Source organism: Brachyistius frenatus, unplaced genomic scaffold (assembly GCF_029030835.1).
Source record: "Brachyistius frenatus isolate BFR_SWC_R1_liver_20210118 unplaced genomic scaffold, ASM2903083v1 Contig_458, whole genome shotgun sequence".
Lineage (NCBI taxonomy): Eukaryota > Metazoa > Chordata > Actinopteri > Embiotocidae > Brachyistius > Brachyistius frenatus.
This window is the reverse complement of record NW_027211057.1, coordinates 95,001-118,834: the sequence shown is the minus strand read 5'-3', so window position 1 is coordinate 118,834 and position 23,834 is coordinate 95,001. Positions and strand designations below refer to the sequence as shown.

Sequence of the window (23,834 nt, the reverse complement as noted above, 5' to 3'; positions counted from 1 at the left end):
TGTAGCTCAACAATGTGTTTATTGGCCTCCACTTGTACCTCTGATTCAATGGGATCAAATTGTTCTGATTTTCATGGGTAGAATCACTTTAATACACTCAAACACATCATTTAAATAGAACTGTTTGCACCTGCACCCTTTCTCTTCACTGGAGTCATCTGTATGGGACATGAATCTGTCTCTTCGCCTCCTGACGGCACATGTTGCTTCATCCTCTTGATATTCTACTACACCTTTACCTCCTTCACTTATTGAAAGCTCCAGCACTTGTTCCCGCCCGTGGATCCACTCAGGGCAGAACAGGGCGGCCCGGTTTGCCTTCAGTTCAGTGTACAGGAATAGTAGAGACAGATGGTACCACAAAGCCCAACAGTTATTTGAAGCCCAAACTCTGCATAGTCATTAAAGTGTGGTCTCCTGGTAGGCTGGCTCCAGTCTATATCTGCCCCACATATGGCTGCACTCAGCTCCGTGTGGAGACGAAGGCTCAGCCCAGATTCCTCAGCAGCACTTTATTGTGAATGAAGGACTCTGCTGCTGCAGCAGGTTTCAGACATTTAATACCGTCAGTCACTTTAACAGCATCATCTTACTGAAGATCTTTATCATCCAGGCCATCATCAGTCTGAATTTACTCAGTAGAGGAAGAAGGCTGAAAATTGATTTTGTTTGTAACATTGCTGTAAACAGTTTGAAATACATATATATGACAAATGAACATAACGGTTACCTAAAAAGTGTTCTGTGGATGGAGGGAAACGTAACACCTGTGAGAGTCAGTGAGAGAAATACGAAAATCATTTTATAATGTTGGATTAGATTAGATTCTCCACCTCAGAAATGCTGCGCGGGGGAGAAACAAGTGGTGGCACCTTATGGGTCATCAAATCTGTAATTGTGAACCATGAATTGCTTTTAGATGATCTGGTATTTGATTTATTCCACAAAGTATTTCTGTTGTTATTCATGAAAACCCAAAACAAGATTATTTGACTTCCTACATTTAGATCTTGTGCAAACGTTGCAGTTTGTTATTCTGTGTTTTCACTTTGATTGAATTATTTTGTTCAATAATGGAGAGACAAGAGTGACCCATTACAAATGTCTTCATTCTTTAACAATAACATTTGTTTTGACTTGATCTCTGTGATTGGAAGCTTTCCCCCATTCATTGGGTCCACTGTTTTATAGATCAAATCTATATCCCAAAGTGAATGGAAACATCTTTTAATTCCTCCTTTTTATTTTCATTTTTTATCTCCTACTCCAATGTGTCATGTTGTCTGTAGGTGATGGACTGATATCCTGCCAGTAATCTGACATCGACCATCCTGGTTCATTTGGACGACTGTACAGATTCTCGGAGTCCCTCTAACAGATGGACGAGTGGCGGTCAGCCTCTGCTGGCTGCTGTTCCTCCACTAACGGCTGTTGGTGAAGGAGCACCAGCTGACCCAAGATGCCAGGATGCCCATCACTCAGGACAACGCCCTCAGCATGCTCCCCCTGCTGGAGGACTGGCATGGGGGTCCGAGCGCCCGACCAGCACAGGACGACAACCTGAGCCAGGACAAGGTGCTCTTCCACCCTCATTACCTCCTCAACCTTCATTATTACTTTCTCCACCTTGTACAGGTGAATGCAGGTGTATGCAGGTTTCTACAGGTGTATTCAATTCAATTCAATTCAATTCAATTTTATTTGTACAGTGCCAAATCACAACACAGCTTATTTCATGGCACTTAACACATTACAGTCCTTACAGCAAGACTTTACAATATTATACAGAGAAACCAACAATTCAACAATTCCCACATAAGCTTGGAGGGGAAAAAAACTCCTCTTTAAGGGAGAAAAACCTCCAACAGAGGGAAGAAAAACTCTCTTAACAGGAAGAAACCTCCGACAGAACCACGATCAGAGGTGGGCGGAGCATCTGTTAACAGAACCAGGATCAGAGGTGGGCGGAGCATCTGTTAACAGAACCAGGATCAGAGGTGGGCGGAGCATCTGTTAACAGAACCAGGATCAGAGGTGGGCGGCCATCTGCCTCGACCGGTTGGGGTGAGAGGAGAGCAGAGAGCGAAAAGGACAGCATAGAGATAGAAGAGAAGAACTGTTGGTGGAGACGACAAGCACAGAGCAGAGACATGCAGCTCCATGACGGGACATCTGGAAAAGAAAGAACAGAAACTACACGAGTGAAGGAACTGAATGGAGACAACAGATAATAATAAGAAACTATGGGAGAGAAGAAGATGGTGAGGTATGAGTCAGTTAAAGAGTAGGAGGAAAGAAAAGAAGCTCAGCATGTAACGAGGTCCCCCAGCAGCCTCGGCCTATAACAGCATAACTAAGGGTTGGTTCAGGTCTACCTGAGCCAGCCCTAACTATAGGCTTTATCAAGAAGGAACGTTTTGAGTCTAATCTTAAAGCTAGAGAGGGTTTCTGCCACTCCAACACAAACTGGGAGCTGGTTCCACAGGGGAGGAGCCTGAAAACTGAAGCTCCGCCTCCCATTCTACTTCTGGAAACTCTAGGAACCACAAGTAGACCAGCGTACTGAGAGCGAAGTGCTCTGCTAGGATTATATGGTTCTATAAGATCTCTAAGATATGATGGAGCCTGGTCATGTAGAGCTTTGTAAGTCATCAGGAGAATTTTAAATTCTATTCTTGATTTAACAGGAAGCCAGTGAAGAGAAGCTAAAACTGGAGAAATATGATCTCTCTTGATAAATCCTGTCAGTACTCTTGCTGCAGCATTTTGGATCAGCTGCAGGTTTTTAATGAGTAATTTGGACATCCTAACAACAAGGAATTACAATAATCTAGTCGAGAAGTAACAAACGCATGAATGAGTTTTTCTGCATCACACTGAGGAAGGATTTTCCTGATTTTTATTAATATTACGTAGATGAAAGAAGGCAGTTCTGGAGATTTGCTTTATATGGTGTCTAAAGGACAACTCCTCATCAAAGATGACTCCAAGGTTCCTCCCAGTTTTGCTGGAGGCCAAGACAAGGTCATCTAGAGTAACTAAGTGATTACAGAAAGAGTTTCTGAGGTGTTTCTGAGAAGCAGGAAGTTCTTGGTCATCCAGGCCTTTATGTCTTTTAGACAGGCTTCAAGTTTTACTAACTGAATAGTTTCATCTGGTTTTATAGAAAGATATAGCTGAGTGTCATCTGCATAACAATGGAAGTTGATGCAATGCTTCCTGATGACATCTCCTAATGGAAGCATGTACAAAGTAAAAAGTATTGGGCCTAACACTGAGCCTTGTGGAACTCCATAACTAACTCTTGTTTGTCTGGAAGACTCATTGTTGACATGGACAAACTGGAATCTATCTGATAAGTAGGATTTGAACCAGTCTAATGCAGTTCCTTTAATCCTCGTAACGTCTTCTAATCTCTGTAATAAGTCTATGCAGATGTCTACAGGTGTATGCAGGTTTCTACAGGTGTATGCCGGTTTCTACAGGTGTCTGCAGGTATCTACAGGTGTATGCAGGTTTCTGCAGGTATATGCAGGTGTCTACAGGTGTCTGTAGGTGTCTACAGGTGCATACAGGTGTCTACAGGTGTAAGCAGGTGGCTACAGGTGCATACAGGTGCATACAGGTGTTTACAGGTGTCTACAGGTGTATGCAGGTGTGTACAGGTGTTTGCAGTTTTTGTCAGGTGTGTGCATGTTTCTTCAGGTGTGTGTGCAGGTGTCCACAGGTGTAAGCAGGTGTCTACAGGTGTAAGCAGGTATTTACAGGCGTCTGCAGGTGTCTACAAGTGTCTACAGATATTTACAGGCATCTGCAGGTGTCTGCAGGTGTCTACAGGTGTATGCAGGTGTCTACAGGTGCATGCAGGAATCTACAGGTGTCTACATGTGTCTGTAGCTGTCTACAGGTGTCTGCAGGTGTCTACAGGTGTAAGCAGGTGTCTACAGGTGTGTACAGGTTTTTGCAGGTGTAAGCAGGTGTTTGCAGGTGTCTACAGGTATTTACAGGTGTCTGCAAGTGTCTACAGGTGTCTGCAGGTGTCTACAGGTGTCTGCAGGTGTATGCAGGTGTCTACAGGTGGTTACAGTTGTCTGCAGGTATCTTCAGGTGTCTGCAGGTGTTTGCAGTTGTCTACAGGTGTCTGCAGGTGTCTACAGGTGGTTACAGGTGTCTACAGGTGTCTTCAGGTGTTTGCAGTTGTCTACAGGTGTAATCAGGTGTCTACAGGTATTTACAGGCGTCTGCAGGTTTTTACAGGTGTATGCAGGTTCCTGCAGGTGTCTACAGGTGTTTACAGGTGTCTGCAGGTTTCTACAGGTGTATGCAGGTGTCTGCAGTTGTCTGCAGGTGTCTACACGTGTTTACAGGCGTCTACAGGTGAATGCAGGTATCAGCAGGTGTCTGTAGGTTTCTGCAGGTGTCTGCAGTTGTCTGCAGGTGTCTACACGTGTTTACAGGCGTCTACAGGTGAATGCAGGTATCAGCAGGTGTCTGTAGGTTTCTGCAGGTGTCTACAGTTGTGTTCCCTTTTGTTTACTGGAGATTCAAGATGCACAGCCATATCAAGTTTTGGACCATCAGAAATTCTTTCATACAGCTTTTTTTATTATGTTTCGTAGGTCAATTTAACAGAAAAATGCTGATCAACTTCAAAATGAGCATCTTTTTTATATTTTAAATTTGATACATTTTCATGTATTACAATCTTGTAGACAGCAGCTGTTTGAAAACACAACTACGATGTGTTCCCGGACACTATAACTCGTGATCGTGCAGCTGCTCTGATTGGTCACTCGTCTTCTTCTTTTTCCTGCAGAATGTGAATCAGGACTCCTCCCAGAACGGGGAGGCAGGCAGCGTGTGCAGCAGCAGCAGCATTAGCAGTGTTCATGTGGAGGTCTTATCTCTATGTCTGGCTGCCATTCAGAAGTTGGTGGAATACATTAAGTTCAACTTCATGGAGGAAGACCCGGCTCCATCAGCCAGCCCGTCCTCCTGTAGAGTGGGGGTAGATGTGGAGGTTCATGCTGTGTCCTTCAGTAAAGAGGATGGCGATGCTGCTGAATTTGGCCTCAGCTTCGGCAACATCCCTATTTTTGGGGATCCTGATAGAAGAAAGAAGGGCGGCCCGAGGAGGAGGAGGGACCAGGGCCCCATCATGGATGTGGGTTGTATCTGGGTCACAGAGGTGAGGAAGAGGAGCCCAGCAGCCCGCTGCATGGGAATCAAGCTGAGAGACGAACTGCTGTCAGTGAACGGGCAGCTGATGGTGGGGGTGGATGTCAGTGGAGCCAGGTGAGATCAATAGCATGTTATATTTACCTTCAAAGTGGATGCAGAGACATGAAGAGCTCAACAGTAAAAAGTACTTCACAATCTTCAGTAAAAGATGGTTTAATGCGGACATGATTACTCTTGACTTATTATTACGACTGACTGTTACAGTATTTAGAGAACAGCGTGTAATGTTCAAGGAATCAAGTTGTAGAGCTGCAGACTACTCACCTGTCAGCAGGAACAATGGAAATGAAAAGTGCAAGCAGTGATAAGCGGGCCCTCGCACGGGGCGGTTCGGGGCAAAACTTCAGGTCGGTGCGCAAAGTCTGTTGGAGGAGTTAGTTAAAATACAACAGTTGCGATTTGCCAAAAATGGTGACTAAATTCAAAATAGTGGACTTCCTGTTTAGTTGAGGTCATGCTGCCAGGATAATTTTTTGTACATCAAATTTTGGTGCATGTGGTGAAACCAGGTGCCGGGGCTGCAATTTAGGGGACGCTAGCGAGCTGTTTGGCCATGCCCACTCGCAAAACACATGTCAGATGTATCGTCTCACCATGCCGGATGTATGTGTCATGTTTCATGAGGTTTCAAGCATCCTTTGACCTTAAACATCAACTTCCTGTGTCACAGCTAAACGTCAGACTTTGCCGCATCGCCATGGCAACGCCCTTTGACCAAGTCGAATGAAATTCTCAATATATCATCAAACACATGTTTAGGCTATTCTGACACAACTTTAGGTTCATGTGATCAACCAGCTTGACGTAGCATGTGAAAGTATGAAAAGGGTAATTTCCAGTTGCTACCAGGGGGCGCTATGACTATGAGTAAATATGACCACACAGGTGTCTTCAGGGCAGGGCTGTTATCATACCTGTAACATTTGGAGACGGTCGGTCCATGTACATAAGATTTACAGCAATTTGTAGTTTCATGGTGAGACGCTCAACATGGCTGCCATGCCACATGCACACCCATCGACGAAAACGAATTCTTTTGATAGCTTTTAATCCCAAACATGTTAAGAGTGAACTGACTCAATTTCAAGTCGGTCTGACAAAATCTGTAGGAGGAGTTCGTTAAAGTACATGTGCGAATCGGCAAAAATGGCGACTAAATTCGAAATGGCGGACTTCCTGTTAAGTTGACGTAATGGTGCATTTGTACATCTAGGTGTGATACACATGTCCACCGATTTCCGTGCATGTACGTAAATGTAGCTGCCAGGGTATCTGTATAGGGTTAGTGAGCCGTTTGGCCACGCCCACTCACGACCACATTGAAATATGAAATTTTTCACCAGGAGAGACATGTGTACCAGCTTTCATGAGTTTTTGAATAAGATAAAGCCTCCAAAAAGGCAATTCATTAATTTACATCAGACTGACTTCTGTTCTATGAATGTGGTGATGGTGTGTGTTCAATATGCTGGCTGGTCTCATGCTCAGTCATAAGGTCAGTGGGAAAGTTGTTCCACAAAGAGGTTTCTATTGCAGTTAGTTTTCAGAATGAAAACAAACATGTTAAATGATTCTTGTACAAATCTAATTTCTGGAAACCTGAAGGGAGCTCAAGCTTTTACCCTGACATCTGCTGTTCACAGGGTTCACACACCTCTATCTTGAAAGTCAACACAGACCAAGTGACCAGACCGAAGGACACATTGATGGGAAATACAGCAGGCTGAATTAAAGCAGAATTACCCTTTAAAAAAATTCACTCAAAATGGCTTTGAGCAGATGGTCGTCAGACCACTGAGTCAAATTAACAACATTAACATTTGTGAGCAACATCTCACCACACCGTGGAACTATTTTATTCATTATTATCAACACAAATCACAGATTTTATTTGTCCAAGAACTACAAACAGGTCAGTGTCGTTTATTGTCAGACTTTTCTAAACGTCTTTTACATTTCTCAGTAGCTTGACATCAGTCACTACACAATGCGCTCACTGTTGTTCACAATGAAAAAAGACGTTTTTAGAAGCAGCTGGAAAAGCTATAAACCCAACAACTATTCACTTACAACTTTCTGATTTGACATACTAAATGTAAACCTGTGCAGATGACGTCCAGCCACAGTGTGAGGAGGTACAGACCCACGGCTGGAAGGCCTGTAGTTTTCCTTATGATGTTTGACAGATAGATAGATAGATAGATAGATAGATAGATAGATAGATAGATAGATAGATAGATAGATAGATAGATAGATAGATAGATAGATAGATAGATAGATAGATAGATAGATAGATAGATAGATAGATAGATAGATAGATAGATAGTTATTAATCCCACAAGGGGAATTTTTTTTCACTACAGCAGCATTTATAGGTACAGGAAAGAAATAAAACAACAGTAAAATATAAAAATGCACAGTATATACAATAAAATAGAATAATTAAATTAAATTAAAACTAACTAAACAATAGTGCAAAGATTTAAACAAACAAGAAAACAGACGACCAACGGTGTTATTGTTGTGTGATGGATTTTGCCAGAGGTGAGTTATTATACCGTCTTATTGCAGTGGGCAGGAATGATCTCCTGTATCTGGAATGATCTCCTGTATCTGGAATGATCTCCTGTGTCGGGAATGATCTCCTGTATCGGGAATGATCTCCTGTATCTGGAATGATCTCCTGGATCAGGAATGATCTCCTGTATCTGGAATGATCTCCTGTATCAGGAATGATCTCCTGTATCTGTCCTTGTGACAGCAGCTGGAGGAGTCTTTTGGAGAACGTCCTCCTCTGTCCCTGCAGAAGGTGGAGAGGGTGGTCAGGATTATCCAATATGGATAATAGTTTGTTCAGCGTCTTCCTCTCCACCACCTTTTCCACACTGTCCAGTTTGCAGCCAATGATGGAGCCGGCCTTCTTAACCAGTTTGTTAAGTCTGTTGGTGTCTCTGGCTCCAATGCTGCTCCCCCGTTTCAACCTTTATATAATCACAGCATCTTTTCAATGCTTTCTTACAGTTACTTGGCTGACCAGTGCTGGAATGGAGGCTGCATCTATCTGATCCTGCTGCGGCGAGTAAAGAGAAAGGCTCCTCCCCCTCCCCGTGACGCCACTGACAGCGTCAGTACCTGTGTCAGCAGTGACAGCTGCGAAGTCCGGAAACAGAGCACATCTGCCGCCGAGTCCTCCGACCGCCTGGCAAACTGCAAACGCACTCGAAAGTTTGGCGTCATATCGCGTTCGTCCTTTAACCAAGACAACAGAGACAGCGTGGACTCAGACGTCCAGAGTGGTCACAACGGACACAGCTCTCCTCCCACGGATGCAGACGTCAGTCCTTCAGGAGGTGAACCGGGTTGCATTCTCTCCACACATACACCTGCAGAGGGAAGCCCAGACACCTTTCCACAAGGGAGAACTGTTCCCCAGCGTCTGGCCAGTGGAGCAGCTGCCACGCTGCCGGCGAGATGTCACAGTCAACTGTTGGAGAGCAACAAGGATTCTTTCAGCAGCGACTCTGCAGGCCAGGTGAGACACTGATGTTCAATGTAATGACTGTAGTTCATACTGCAGGCCAGGTGAGACAAACTACTGACACTCATGGCTTTGATTTAATGAATTTAGTTCATACTACTCACTCACAACCTCAGCTTTATCTGGAAAGCATGCAGTGTAATCAATCACTTTTATTTTTAATGCCATCTTTAATAACTAAACTGTAGGACCACAAAACTTTTAAGCATCTGTGAAAAATGTTTCCTTTTAAATCCGGTCTGTTTCCTGAACTGTTACACACACAGCAGGTTAAATAACCTCAAATAAAGACACGTATTCAGTCTTCAGGATAAATTACAGTCCATGATTTTAATAAAGTGAAATCTTGATGTCACACTAATTTAACACGTACAATCATATTGTCTTCAGTCACATGCCTTCATGGGTTTATTTCAAATTTACCTCCATCACTGTCAACATTTCACCAGAAAGGAGCATGATTCCATTTAGATCTGCGAGAAGATTTTTTAATTTTTTTTAAAAAGACAAATAATTAAATTATAATAATAGTGATAATTAATAAATTAATAATTATAAACAAATTAGGCGATGACTCAAACCATTAGTGCTCAAGGTGAAAAGGTAGTTTATAACCCCCCCCGTCAGTTTAGTTATGTTTATAACAACACGAGATCCAGTTGCAACAGTGACGGAGTTATTCAAAGCTGATTTCAACTATAAATAAACAATGAATTCACCTTAAAGTTGGGTAGAAATAAGACATATCAATAAAAATGACATCAAACAGTTTGAACACAACTAAAAAAATGGACAAAAGTTCACATCTAAAGCTGAATAAATATTATTCCGTAAGTGAGATCTTAGAAAATGTTGCTGTGGACTAATGTGTACGGATTCAGGACGGAGCTTCAGTGAGCAGAACATTTCGTTCATTATACAGTAACCCAACAACACAAGATGGATCATACACACAATATCTACATGAACTCCACCTCAACTACCTCAACTCTTTCAGCGCAGTTTGTCCAAATAGAGATGTTGTTTTATTATTATTTGTATGTTCTGAGTCTCTTTCTCTATGTTGTATTGAGAACACTGACTTTCAGCCCGGCTGATCATCGGAGTCGATATTTAGCATTTTTAGGATTATCGGTATCTGTATTTTTTTTAATTCATTCGCCAATAAAATAAATTAAGTTTAAAAAAAAAAAAAAAAAAGCGCAACTTTGTCTGTGATGTTGCCGTCCCAGTCTGCAGTCACCACTTTATAGTGGAGAGCAATGGCCCGCCCACAGCTGTATCTGATTGGTCACACCTCACGCACGCCATAGCAACAGCAAGACTATTTATCCTCTCACTGACTCCGCCTCCATCACAGCATATAAACTATAGTAGTTCCATGTCGGATTGTTAGTGAAGGAGTCGGAGGAATAAGTGAACATCAGACACACGGAGCAGCAGACAGACGGACAGGGAGAGAAGACACCGCTAACTGCTAAACTAAAGTAGCTAACAGATGTGAACAGCTTGTAAACAGCTGATCAAAGAAAACTGAGAACAACTAGTGTGTTTAAATGTTCAGCAGGTAATTAACCGGTAATAAACCGGAGACAGCACGTCAGTGAGCATCTCAGAGATACGTATATTTTTTTATTGAATATAGATTATTTGTTTAATATATAATATTTCATTCACATGTTTAGCAGCTGTATATTCTCAAACAGAAGGAACCCTGTGTCTGTATTTCATTTCGATATGTATTATATTATCGAAGGTCTCGCATCTTGTTGGTTAGTTGAACAACAACGTGCACTTCTTTTGTTTCTGTGCTGTCGTGTTCATCGGACGACATGACGGGAAAACAAGCATCTCACAACATTATTTAAGATGGAAGCTAACGTCTCCCCAAAAAACCTAAAGAGTAGATGACAACGTTAATATTAGACCTGCTGCTGAGAGCTAACTGCAGTTTTTAAGATTAAGGTGACAAATTCTCTTTTCATTCAACTTAAGGGAATTTGAAGTAAGTTTTGTGTTCAAGTTTGTTATTCCAAATTTTCACACAAAGATTTTCATTTTTACTGCACATGTTTATCGGTCTCCTTGGTTACAAATAATCGGTATCGTCCATCCATCCATGAACTATAGCTGCTTCATCCTGGATGGTGTCACTCGGTCCTGAAAGAACCACATCAGTCGAGCAGTAAGTTGAACAATCAGTCTGTTCTCCTGCTTCATAAGAACAATAACTCAATAACTGATGTTTGAGGTGTCATTTCAAGGTTTTATACACGTCTTTCAGAAAGTGGGTGTTTGTGTTGCAGCCCTGCATCAGGCTCCTGATCACATCAGCAGTAAGACGGAGTGACTCCACCTGAGATCCATGTATCCAAGAAGAAACGTATTTGTTCTTTATTGAACAACAAACATGTGACCGCCTTCTGTTATCCACACAGATCAGCTATAAATATGATTCATAATTCTGCTGATGTTCATGCAGTGTTATGACATGCAACACATGCATCCACTCAGTGGAACAGATGATAACACCATTTGAATCAAACAGCCTGTTTCAGTAGAGACGCTGGAGAACTCTTCATAAAACCAACACCGGTCATATCACTGTGTTGTGGGGAGGAAATGGAGCAGCCAGGTGTTCAGAGGTGGACAGATGAGGGGATGAACAGGAGGAACACCTGGACAGTTGAATGAGAGCGAGTGATGGACAGAGGTTTAAAATGTGGGTTAGACTCAGACCAACAGCTGGTATTTCATTCAGTCACTGTGTGGACTGTGCTGACAGGTCATCATTGTAAATGAGAATTGGTTCTCAATTGATTTTACCTGGTTAAATAAAGGTCATATATATATTAGCGGCTCTGAAGAGGAAGAGATGCTGACGTGTTGTCTGGACGACCGGAGGAGCTGCCAGGCTGATAAACATGTGAACTGGGAGGTCCTGTTTTAATTTCACTAGAACCAGCTCAAAATATAGGTCAAATGGATGCTGTGGGTGTCTCCAGTCTCACATAGTTTCTAGTGACCATTTTAATGTTATTACTGATGAACTTGAAAGAGTCCATGTGACGTTCAAGGCCAGCTGAGTGCTGGTGAATTAATGTTATAAAAGATCATAGAAGGATTCGACTGACACCACGTTTGTACATTGTAACATGTTATGAGTGATTCAATTTTTCTTTCATAGCCCAGAGAGGGCAGCCACATCTGGAAGATGCACATGGTGAAGGGTCAGGAGGGCCTGGGCATCCAGATCACAGGGGGGCGTGGCTCCAAGCGCTCTCCTCACGGCATCATCATAGCTCATATAGAGGAGGGCGGGGCCATTCACAGGTACAGGTGTTTCAGCATGTTCCAGTAGATCTGTGTAGTACCTACCTACCTAACCTAACCTAAATGAGAGCATCTTCTACATTAATATGTGGGTCCGGTGAATTATTAAGTGTTATAAGGATCTGATCTTTTTTAATAATTTTTCAAATGTGATATCAAAATATTAATTACAGAACATCAGTACTGTGTTTTTATAAATTCCCTGAGTTGTATCTGCACACCTGCAGTTATTACAACAGACCCAACACACACCAGCCAGACAGAAATATGAATAATACTATTAATAATTAATAATACTATAACCAGCTATTGACATTAATGTGTTCTCAGTCTACTGTTTTATTCTATTATAACACTGAAAACTGGGCTGGTTCCTGTTTTATTGTTAATAATTTTATGATCCTGATTATTTTTTTCCTTCAGCTTCTTGTTTATTAGTTTGTCTGTTTTTTGGACAGAAGTTATCTCAACATGTGTTTTACATATTATCGTCATTTTGTGGTGTTTATGGAATAATGTTTATTACTTTAGGTACAACAGATATCACGGAGTGTGTTTGGATTCTGATCAGGACCAGATTTATCGTCTCTGAATGTTGGTGCTGATTGTGGTTCATCGTGGTTCATACAGTCAGTGTTTGTGTCAAAATGTGTTTCAGGGACGGACGTCTTCATGCTGGTGATGAACTGCTGATGATTAACGGTCGGTCTCTGGTGGGTCTCACTCATCAGGAGGCTGTCGGAGTCCTTCGATCCACGACCGGACTGGTCCAACTGGTGGTGGCCAGCAGGGTGAGACACACTAATACACACTTATACACACACACATCTTGTCTTACAGTGACATGAGTTCCCACCTGCGTTGTGTTGTAGTTGTGCGTCTAATAGTTTAACTTGTGCAGCAGTTGTGTGGGTGTGTGCGGTAAAGTTGTGTGTTTTATGTCTTGTTGGTGTCTATTGAAAGAAGAGTATTCAAACAGAAGCTGCAGCCCATTAATTAGCCACAGCCCAAAGGACAGGGGAGCGTTACCCACCAAGAAATCAGGGTTTCAATCTGGACGTGTCTGTGCGACTGACAAGACTTCAAATTAATGAAAGATTTCTTCAGCTTTGTGAAAAATTATACAAGGAATTAGAAGATTAGATTGTGGTGTGAAATCTGCAGCCAAATCCAGACAAAAGTGCAGTTTGAGACTTCAGATGATTCTGTGTGAATGTCAGGAAGGGTCACGATTTCCTGTCAATAAAGTTACTCAGTAGAAGAAACCAACCCTCATGTGTCAGTCTGATCATTGTTGATCGCAGGCGCAGCGTGGGTGGTGTTAAATATGTAGAACATACCGTGTCTGTGGGATTTAGGATGTCCGAAGCCATGAAAACAGCCCTCGGCTGGCCAGTCTGAGCTGATGGCGGCACAAAGTACAACTCTGACACAGAAACTACGTTCAATTCAATTCAATTTTATTTATATAGCGCCAAATCACAACACAGGTTATTTCATGGCACTTAACACATTAAGGTTTTTACAGCAAGACTATAATATACAGAGAAACCAACAATTCAACAATTCCCACATAAGCTAGGAGGGAAAAAAACTCCTCTTTAAGGGAGAAAAACCTCCAACAGAGGGAAGAAAAAACTCCCTTTAACAAGAAGAGTTTCTGAGGTGTTTCGGACCAAGTACAAGAACTTCTGTTTTGTCTGAATGTAGAAGCAGGAAGTTTCTGGTCATCCAGGCCTTTATGTCTTTTAGATAGGCTTCAAGTTTTACTAACTGAATAGTTTCATCTGGTTTTATAGAAAGATATAGCTGAGTGTCATCTGCATAACAATGGAAGTTGATGCAGTGCTTCCTGATGACATCTCCTAATGGAAGCATGTACAAAGTAAAACGTATTGGGCCTAACACTGAGCCTTGTGGAACTCCATAACTAACTCTTGTTTGTCTGGAAGACTCATTGTTGACATGGACAAACTGGAATCTATCTGATAAGTAGGATTTGAACCAGTCTAATGCAGTTCCTTTAATCCTCGTAACGTCTTCTAATCTCTAATAAGATCATATGATCAATCGTATCAAAAGCAGCACTGAGGTCCAGAAGAACAAGTACAGAGACGAGTCCATTATCTGAGGCTAATAAAAGGTCCTTAGTAACTTTCACCAGAGCTGTTTCTGTGCTATGATGAACTCTAAAGACTGAACATCTTCAAACAGATCATTCCTTTGTAAATGATCACAAAGTTAATTTGAAACAACTTTTTCAAGGATTTTAGAAATAAACATCAGGTTGTAAATTGGTCTGTAGTTTCCTAAAACAGCTGATCAAGAGTCGGCTTTTTAAGTAAAGGTTTAATTACAGCCACTTTAAAAGCCTGCGGTACATAGCTGGTTACAATAGATAGGTTGATCTGATATAATATGGAAGTATTAATTAAAGGGAAGACTTCCTTAAAAAGTTTAGTTGGGATGAGATCTAACAGACAGCTAGAGGATCCAGATGAAGAACTAATTCTAGTTAACTCAGAGAGCTCAACAGGAGAGAAATGTTCCAAGTTTACATCTGGTCCTACAGTTGCTTTCAGGGCTGCTGTGCTTAACATCACATCAGTGACGGTGGCAGGAAGGGTCGGCCCGATTCTCTCCCTGATAGTAAGAATTTTATTAGTAAAGAAGTTAATGAAGTCATTACTGCTGAGAGCTGAAGGAATAAAGGGCTCAACAGAACTGGGACTCTTTGTCAGCCTGCTACAGTGATGAAAAGAAACCTGGGGTTGTTCTCGTTGTCCTCTATTAATGATGAATAATATAAAGTTCTGGCCTTACGAAGAGCTTTCTTATATAATATTAGACTATCCTTCCAGGCAGGTGAAATTCTTCTAAATTAGTGGAACTCCATTTCCTTTCCATCTTTCTAGTCGCTGCCTAGCAGAGCGTAGTTCTGAGTTGTACCATGGAGACAACTTCCTCTGGTTCATGACTCTTCTTCAGAGGGGCGACATCATCTAGAGTTGTAGCAGAGATACTGCAGTGTTTTCTACCAGATGAACCACTTGTGTGGGACTAAGATCAACGTAGATGTCTTCCACTGCTTTAACACACGGCATCGAAGAGGATAAACATGTAACTGCTTCCTTAAACTTGGCCACGACATCATCTGACAGACATCTACTGTAGTGGGATTTATTCCCACATGCTGTGTAGTCCATTATTGTAACTTCAGATGTTAATAAGAAGTGGTCCGACAAAACAGGGTTTGGAGGAAATACTATTACATTTTCAGTTTCCATCCCATACGACAGAACCAGATGGAGGGTGTGGTTACCACGGTGACGGGGTTTATTACATCCTGATAAAAGCCTATAGAATCTAATAATGAGCTGAAAGTAGAACTGAGGCTGTCGTTGTCCACGTCAACATGAATGTTAAAGTCTCCCACTATCATCACTTTATCTGAACTCAGCACTAAATCTGATCAAAAGTCAGAATTCAGTTAGAAACTCTGAATAAGGACCAGGTGGGAGATAAACAACAACAATACAATCCGTTTCTCTGCTTTCCAGTTTGGGTGAGAGACTAAGAGTCAGACTCTCAAATGATTTAGAACTAAGTTTAGGCTTTGGATTAATTGATAAACTTGAGTGGAAGACTGCTGCCACTCCTCCTCCTACTCCTCCTCCTCCTCCTCCTCCCTCCTCCTCCTCCTCCTCCTGCTCCTCCTCCTCCTTCTCCCCCCCCCCCTCCTCCTGAATCTCTAGGAATATGATAATTAATATGACTGGGAGGAGTTGCTTCATTAATCCTAACATATTCTTCCTGTTGCAGCCAGGTCTCTGTGAGACAGAGTAAATCAATCTGATGATCAGTTATCAAGTCATTTACTAACAGAGATTTAGACCAGAGAGATCTCATTTTTAATAGTCCGCTTTTAATTGTCCGATTTTTTTGATCCATTAATTTGGTAGGATCCATTTTTATTACATTTTTATTGACAGATCTTTCCTTTAGTTTTTTAAATATAGGTGGTCTGGGTACAGACACAACCTCTATAGGATGTTAAAGGTTTTGGGTGAGTGACAGCTCTAAAGAAGCTGCAGAGGAGCTGTAAGACTGCAGCTCTGCGTCCTGGCCTCAACCCTGGATGTCAGGTTTTAGGGCTGTTAAGAGACATGGCCATATTTCTAGAAAGAAGAGCTGCACCATCCAAAGTAGGATGGATGCCGTCTCTCCGGATCAGACCAGGTTTTCCCCAGAAAGTATTCCAGTTGTCAATGAAGCCCACGTTGTTAGCGGGACATCACCTCGACAACCAGCGGTAAAGTGAAGACGTACGGCTAAACATATCATCACTGGTCCGGTTAGGAAGGGGTCCAGAGAAAACTACGGAGTCCCACGTTGTTTTTGAAAAGTTTCACTTTAGTGACCTCCGATTGGTGTAACCGGGTGTCATTACTGCCGACGTTAAAAACAGTCTGACTGTATTTATGATTAGCCTTAGTCAGCAGTTTCAGGTTTGATTCAATGTCGCCGCTCTGGCCCCGGGAAGACATCTGATTCTGGCCCCGGGAAGACATCTGACTCTGGCCCCTGGAAGACATCTGACTCTGGTCCCGGGAAGACATCTGACTCTGGCCCCTGGAAGACATCTGACTCTGGCCCCTGGAAGACATCTGACTCTGGCCCTGGGAAGACATCTGACTCTGACCCCGGGAAGACATCTGACTCTGGCTCCTGGAAGACATCTGACTCTGGCCCCTGGAAGACATCTGACTACGGCCCCGGGAAGACATCTGTCTCTGGCCGCTGGTTTCACTAACTTCACGTTAAATAGAGTCTCCAATAACCAGAGTTGGTTTCTCAGCGGGTGTTTCACCGAATGGGGAAAATTGGTTGGAGACGTGAAGGGGTCGGTGGTGAACCGTGGGCTTCTGCTTGGGACTATGCCTCCTTCGTACTGCCACCCAGCCGCCCCACGGTCCCGGTTGTTCGGGTGCATGGCACCGACTCATCTTCAACTACTCCCCCGTCGCGCCACTCCGCCCGTCTCGGTGCAGCCGGGTCCCCGTTGATCTGCAAAAGTTACAACTCGGCCCAAATGTGGAGAAAAGCGCTCAGACAGCTTCAAGATATCTCGCCGGATACGAACATATGCTTCATGTGTTCAGTTACAGGAGTTCATGCAGCCTTCCACTTCTCAGAGATTACGCTTTTATTTTTTGTAAAAACATTTAAGTCACTTATTGTCTAATTATCTGAGTTCTATTCTCCATCACAGACTTCTGTAAATCGATACGAGTTTTATGACTCAGGAACTGTTTGTAACTTTGAGACCCACGATGGTTCTTTAAGTTCAGAAAGCATAAAAACACTCAAATATTCCCACATATTTCTGTGATGTGCCGTTTACTTATTATAATTGGAAGTGATTGCATATCTTTATTAGGTAGTGAATAAATCGTGTTCCTTTTTCATATTTTTGCCCAAATGTGCCTTTTTTCCACAAAATATATTGAACTCTCATCTCACATTGCATCTAAATTTTCAAGAAAAGCTGCTTTAAAATCAAACATTTTTGACAATCACAAAACTGCAAAGTCCTTGAGGTCCTGATAAACATGAATAAAAAGACCTTTAGGTTATTTTCTCCCTTCGCTGTCCCTGCAGGAGGAGTCAGACGTGGGTTTTGAGCGTTTTCCATCCACCAGTCTGCCGGACCTCGTCAGCACCTGCAGCTCCTCGTCATCCTCGTTTCAGACAGCTGCTCCTCGCTCGCCTCAGACCTCCAACAGCAGCACCAGTCTGCACAATTCCTCTCTGGTACGCACTGACAACAATATCTTCTACATGTTTGCCTTGTTCGATGAGAGTGTGTGAGAGTGCAACACTTGAATTAGTTGTAGCCCTGCCCTTGTTGATACACACAGATCAGAGCAGAGAAATAGCACAACCTTCACTCAACTTCTTAAAGACTCTCACACAGAGCTGAAATGAAACAAGTGCACATAAATAACATAAATTAAATATGTTGTTGCTTCCAGGAGGTCCGTGGGGGGAGGGTGGGGGGGGTGGGCCCAACATTATTGAATAAAATAGCAGGTGACCCCCCCAATGTAAACTTTTAACATTGTAAGGACTTAGCTGTGTTAAGTGTCTTGACATGACATGTTGTCTGTCTAAATAAAATAACATGGGTCCGGGAACATCCTCCGTCCCGTCAGGTTCAACCATCGATTTAATTCAATTAATAGCTCACTAATTTAAATGGTTGGTGTAGATATTAACACTGATGAGTTTGTATTTAGAACTGATTAAAGTAAGATGTAAAGGTTTTCGGGAACAGTTTGATTTGGTAAGTGTACATGAACAGATGAACATGAACAGGTTCCTGTTTCTGTTTTCAACAGCTGAAACCATTTGGTTGAAAGTTACAAGTCATCAACAGGTGCTCAAAAAAGTCAAAGACAAAACAAATGAGGGTGAATATTCAGTCCTTTTTACTGTAACTGAAGCTAACTCAGGTTTCATTACAAACATCACATTAGTCTGCTTCAATAATAACATCACTTGGTACAATTAAAAAGGAAGTGGTTGTCCTCCTAGTTGTAAACCATTATGTTCAACACTTATTCTGCTCACATGAAAAAAAAATAGGTAAAAAAGTTTGTATTAAGGGAATCACAGTCACAGTGAGCTCAATAATTAACACAATATTAATTTCCAGTCAGCACCTCTCCTCTCACCATCACCATCATCTCTCACATCACCATCATCTCTCACCATCACCATCATCTCTCACCATCACCATCATCTCTCACCATCACCTTTCACCATCATCTCTCACCATCACCATCATCTCTCACCATCATCTTTCACCATCATCTCTCACCATCACCATCATCTCTCATTGTCGTCATCATCTCTCAACATCACCATCATCTCTCACCATCACCATCATCTTCCACCATCATCTCTCACCATCACCATCATCTTCCACCATCATCTCTCACCATCACCATCATCTCTCATCATAATCGCTCACCATCACCATCATCTCTCACCATAACCTTTCACCATCATCTCTCACCATAACATTTCACCATCATCTCTCACCATCACCATCATCTCTCATCATCACCATCAATTCTCACCATCACCATCATCTCTCACCATCACCATCATCTCTCACATCACCTTTCACCATCATCTCTCACCATCACCATCATCTCTCACCATCACCATCATCTCTCATCATCATCTCTCACCATCATCTTTCACCATCATCTCTCACCATCACCATCATCTCTCACCATCACCTTTCACCATCATCTCTCACCATCACCATCATCTCTCATTGTCGCCATCATCTCTCAACATCACCATCATCTCTCACCATCACCATCATTTTCCACCATCATCTCTCACCATCACCATCATCTCTCATCATAATCTCTCACCATCACCATCATCTCTCACTATAACCTTTCACCATCATCTCTCACCATAACATTTCACCATCATCTCTCACCATCACCATCATTTCTCACCATCATCTCTCATCATCACCATCAATGCTCACCATCACCATCATCTCTCACCATCACCATCATCTCTCACATCACCTTTCACCATCATCTCTCACCATCACCATCATCTCTCACCATCACCTTTCACCATCATCTCTCACCATCACCATCATCTCTCACCATCATCTCTCACCATCACCTTTCACCATCATCTCTCACCATCATCTCTCACCATCACCATCATCTCTCACCATCACCTTTCACCATCATCTCTCACCATCACCATCATATCTCACCATCACCATCATCTCTCACCATCACCTTTCACCATCATCTCTCACCATCACCATCATCTCTCACCATCATCTTTCACCATCATCTCTCACCATCACCATCATCTCTCATTGTCGTCATCATCTCTCAACATCACCATCATCTCTCACCATCACCATCATCTTCCACCATCATCTCTCACCATCACCATCATCTCTCATCATAATCGCTCACCATCACCATCATCTCTCACCATAACCTTTCACCATCATCTCTCACCATAACATTTCACCATCATCTCTCACCATCACCATCATCTCTCATCATCACCATCAATTCTCACCATCACCATCATCTCTCACCATCACCATCATCTCTCACATCACCTTTCACCATCATCTCTCACCATCACCATCATCTCTCACCATCACCATCATCTCTCATCATCATCTCTCACCATCATCTTTCACCATCATCTCTCACCATCACCATCATCTCTCACCATCACCTTTCACCATCATCTCTCACCATCATCTCTCATTGTCGCCATCATCTCTCAACATCACCATCATCTCTCACCATCACCATCATTTTCCACCATCATCTCTCACCATCACCATCATCTCTCATCATAATCTCTCACCATCACCATCATCTCTCACTATAACCTTTCACCATCATCTCTCACCATAACATTTCACCATCATCTCTCACCATCACCATCATTTCTCACCATCATCTCTCATCATCACCATCAATGCTCACCATCACCATCATCTCTCACCATCACCATCATCTCTCACATCACCTTTCACCATCATCTCTCACCATCACCATCATCTCTCACCATCACCTTTCACCATCATCTCTCACCATCACCTCACCATCATCTCTCACCATCATCTCTCACCATCATCTCTCACCATCATCTCTCACCATCATCTCTCACCATCACCACCATCATCTCTCACCATCACCATTTCACCATCATCTCTCACCATCACCATCATCTCTCACCATCATCTCTCTCACCATCACCATCATCTCTCACCATCACCATCATCTCTCATTGTCGTCATCATCTCTCAACATCACCATCATCTCTCACCATCACCATCATCTTCCACCATCATCTCTCACCATCACCATCATCTCTCATCATAATCGCTCACCATCACCATCATCTCTCACCATAACCTTTCACCATCATCTCTCACCATAACATTTCACCATCATCTCTCACCATCACCATCATCTCTCATCATCACCATCAATTCTCACCATCACCATCATCTCTCACCATCACCATCATCTCTCACATCACCTTTCACCATCATCTCTCACCATCACCATCATCTCTCACCATCACCATCATCTCTCATCATCATCTCTCACCATCATCTTTCACCATCATCTCTCACCATCACCATCATCTCTCATTGTCGCCATCATCTCTCAACATCACCATCATCTCTCACCATCACCATCATTTTCCACCATCATCTCTCACCATCACCATCATCTCTCATCATAATCTCTCACCATCACCATCATCTCTCACTATAACCTTTCACCATCATCTCTCACCATAACATTTCACCATCATCTCTCACCATCACCATCATTTCTCACCATCATCTCTCATCATCACCATCAATGCTCACCATCACCATCATCTCTCACCATCACCATCATCTCTCACATCACCTTTCACCATCATCTCTCACCATCACCATCATCTCTCACCATCACCATCATCTCTCACCATCATCTCTCACCATCACCTTTCACCATCATCTCTCACCATCATCTCTCACCATCACCATCATCTCTCACCATCACCTTTCACCATCATCTCTCACCATCACCATCATATCTCACCATCACCATCATCTCTCACCATCACCTTTCACCATCATCTCTCACCATCACCATCATCTCTCACCATCATCTTTCACCATCATCTCTCACCATCACCATCATCTCTCATTGTCGTCATCATCTCTCAACATCACCATCATCTCTCACCATCACCATCATCTTCCACCATCATCTCTCACCATCACCATCATCTCTCATCATAATCGCTCACCATCACCATCATCTCTCACCATAACCTTTCACCATCATCTCTCACCATAACATTTCACCATCATCTCTCACCATCACCATCATCTCTCATCATCACCATCAATTCTCACCATCACCATCATCTCTCACCATCACCATCATCTCTCACATCACCTTTCACCATCATCTCTCACCATCACCATCATCTCTCACCATCACCATCATCTCTCATCATCATCTCTCACCATCATCTTTCACCATCATCTCTCACCATCACCATCATCTCTCACCATCACCTTTCACCATCATCTCTCACCATCACCATCATCTCTCATTGTCGCCATCATCTCTCAACATCACCATCATCTCTCACCATCACCATCATTTTCCACCATCATCTCTCACCATCACCATCATCTCTCATCATAATCTCTCACCATCACCATCATCTCTCACTATAACCTTTCACCATCATCTCTCACCATAACATTTCACCATCATCTCTCACCATCACCATCATTTCTCACCATCATCTCTCATCATCACCATCAATGCTCACCATCACCATCATCTCTCACCATCACCATCATCTCTCACATCACCTTTCACCATCATCTCTCACCATCACCATCATCTCTCACCATCACCTTTCACCATCATCTCTCACCATCACCATCATCTCTCACCATCATCTCTCACCATCACCTTTCACCATCATCTCTCACCATCATCTCTCACCATCACCATCATCTCTCACCATCACCTTTCACCATCATCTCTCACCATCACCATCATATCTCACCATCACCATCATTTCTCACCATCATCTCTCATCATCACCATCAATTCCCACCATCACCATCATCTCTCACCATCACCATCATCTCTCACATCACCTTTCACCATCATCTCTCACCATCACCATCATATCTCACCATCACCATCATATCTCACCATCACCATCATCTCTCACCATCATCTCTCATCATCACCATTATCTCTCACCATCACCATCATCTCACCATCACCATCATCTCACCATCACCATCACCATCATCTCTCACCATCACCATCATCTTTCACCATCACCATCATCTCTCACCATCACCTTTCACCATCATCTCTCACCATCACCATCATCTCTCATTGTCGTCAACATCTCTCAACATCACCATCATCTCTCACCATCACCATTATTTCTCACCATCACCATCATCTCATCATCACATCATTTCTCACCATCACCATCATCTCTCACCATCATCTTCACCTCTCACCATCATCTCTCACCATCACCATCATCTCTCGTCACCATCATCTTCACCTCTCACCATCATCTCTAACCATCACCATCATCTCTCATCGTCACCATCATCTCTCACCATCACCATCATCTCTCATCATCACCATCATTTCTCACCATCATATCTCACCATCACCATCATCTTTCACCATCATCTCTCACCATCACCCATAATAATCATCGTACAATAATCCTGTCTGTGAAATTTGTTTTATACACACTTCCAGGCGTACGAGACTTCACTTTGTGGTTTTGAATTAATATTATAAACAACATTTAAATCATTTTATATAGATGCAGCATGTTACTGACTGTTTTGTAAAGTTACTTTACTTTTATGAACTTTGAGCCCTGTCTTTTAAATAAAAAAAATTATGTGCAGCAGCTTATTGTCATAGGAAGTAATTACGTATGACTTGTTGTTAGATAGCATTGGTGTAAAATGTATATTAAAAAAAATCACTTATTTTCTTTGACTTGCAATTTTTTACAATTTCCTGTAATTTTACAGCAAAACAATAAATTACAACTCCACAAACTGCATCGCAATTTTTAA

General features: G+C 42.5%; 1 protein-coding gene across 1 annotated transcript in view; it reads left to right on the top strand.

The window, feature by feature from the left end:
- Nucleotides 1-1,276: 1,276 nt before the first annotated feature.
- pdzd2 (PDZ domain containing 2) overlaps nt 1,277-23,834 on the top strand; it is a 58,746-nt gene continuing 36,188 nt past the window's right edge. The window contains exons 1-6 of the mRNA XM_069687384.1: nt 1,277-1,575; nt 4,817-5,295; nt 8,263-8,773; nt 11,967-12,112; nt 12,771-12,903; nt 17,774-17,926. Of these exons, the coding sequence (XP_069543485.1) occupies nt 1,468-1,575; nt 4,817-5,295; nt 8,263-8,773; nt 11,967-12,112; nt 12,771-12,903; nt 17,774-17,926 (1,530 nt within the window). The 5' untranslated portion in view covers nt 1,277-1,467. The remainder of the gene's footprint in view (nt 1,576-4,816; nt 5,296-8,262; nt 8,774-11,966; nt 12,113-12,770; nt 12,904-17,773; nt 17,927-23,834) is intronic.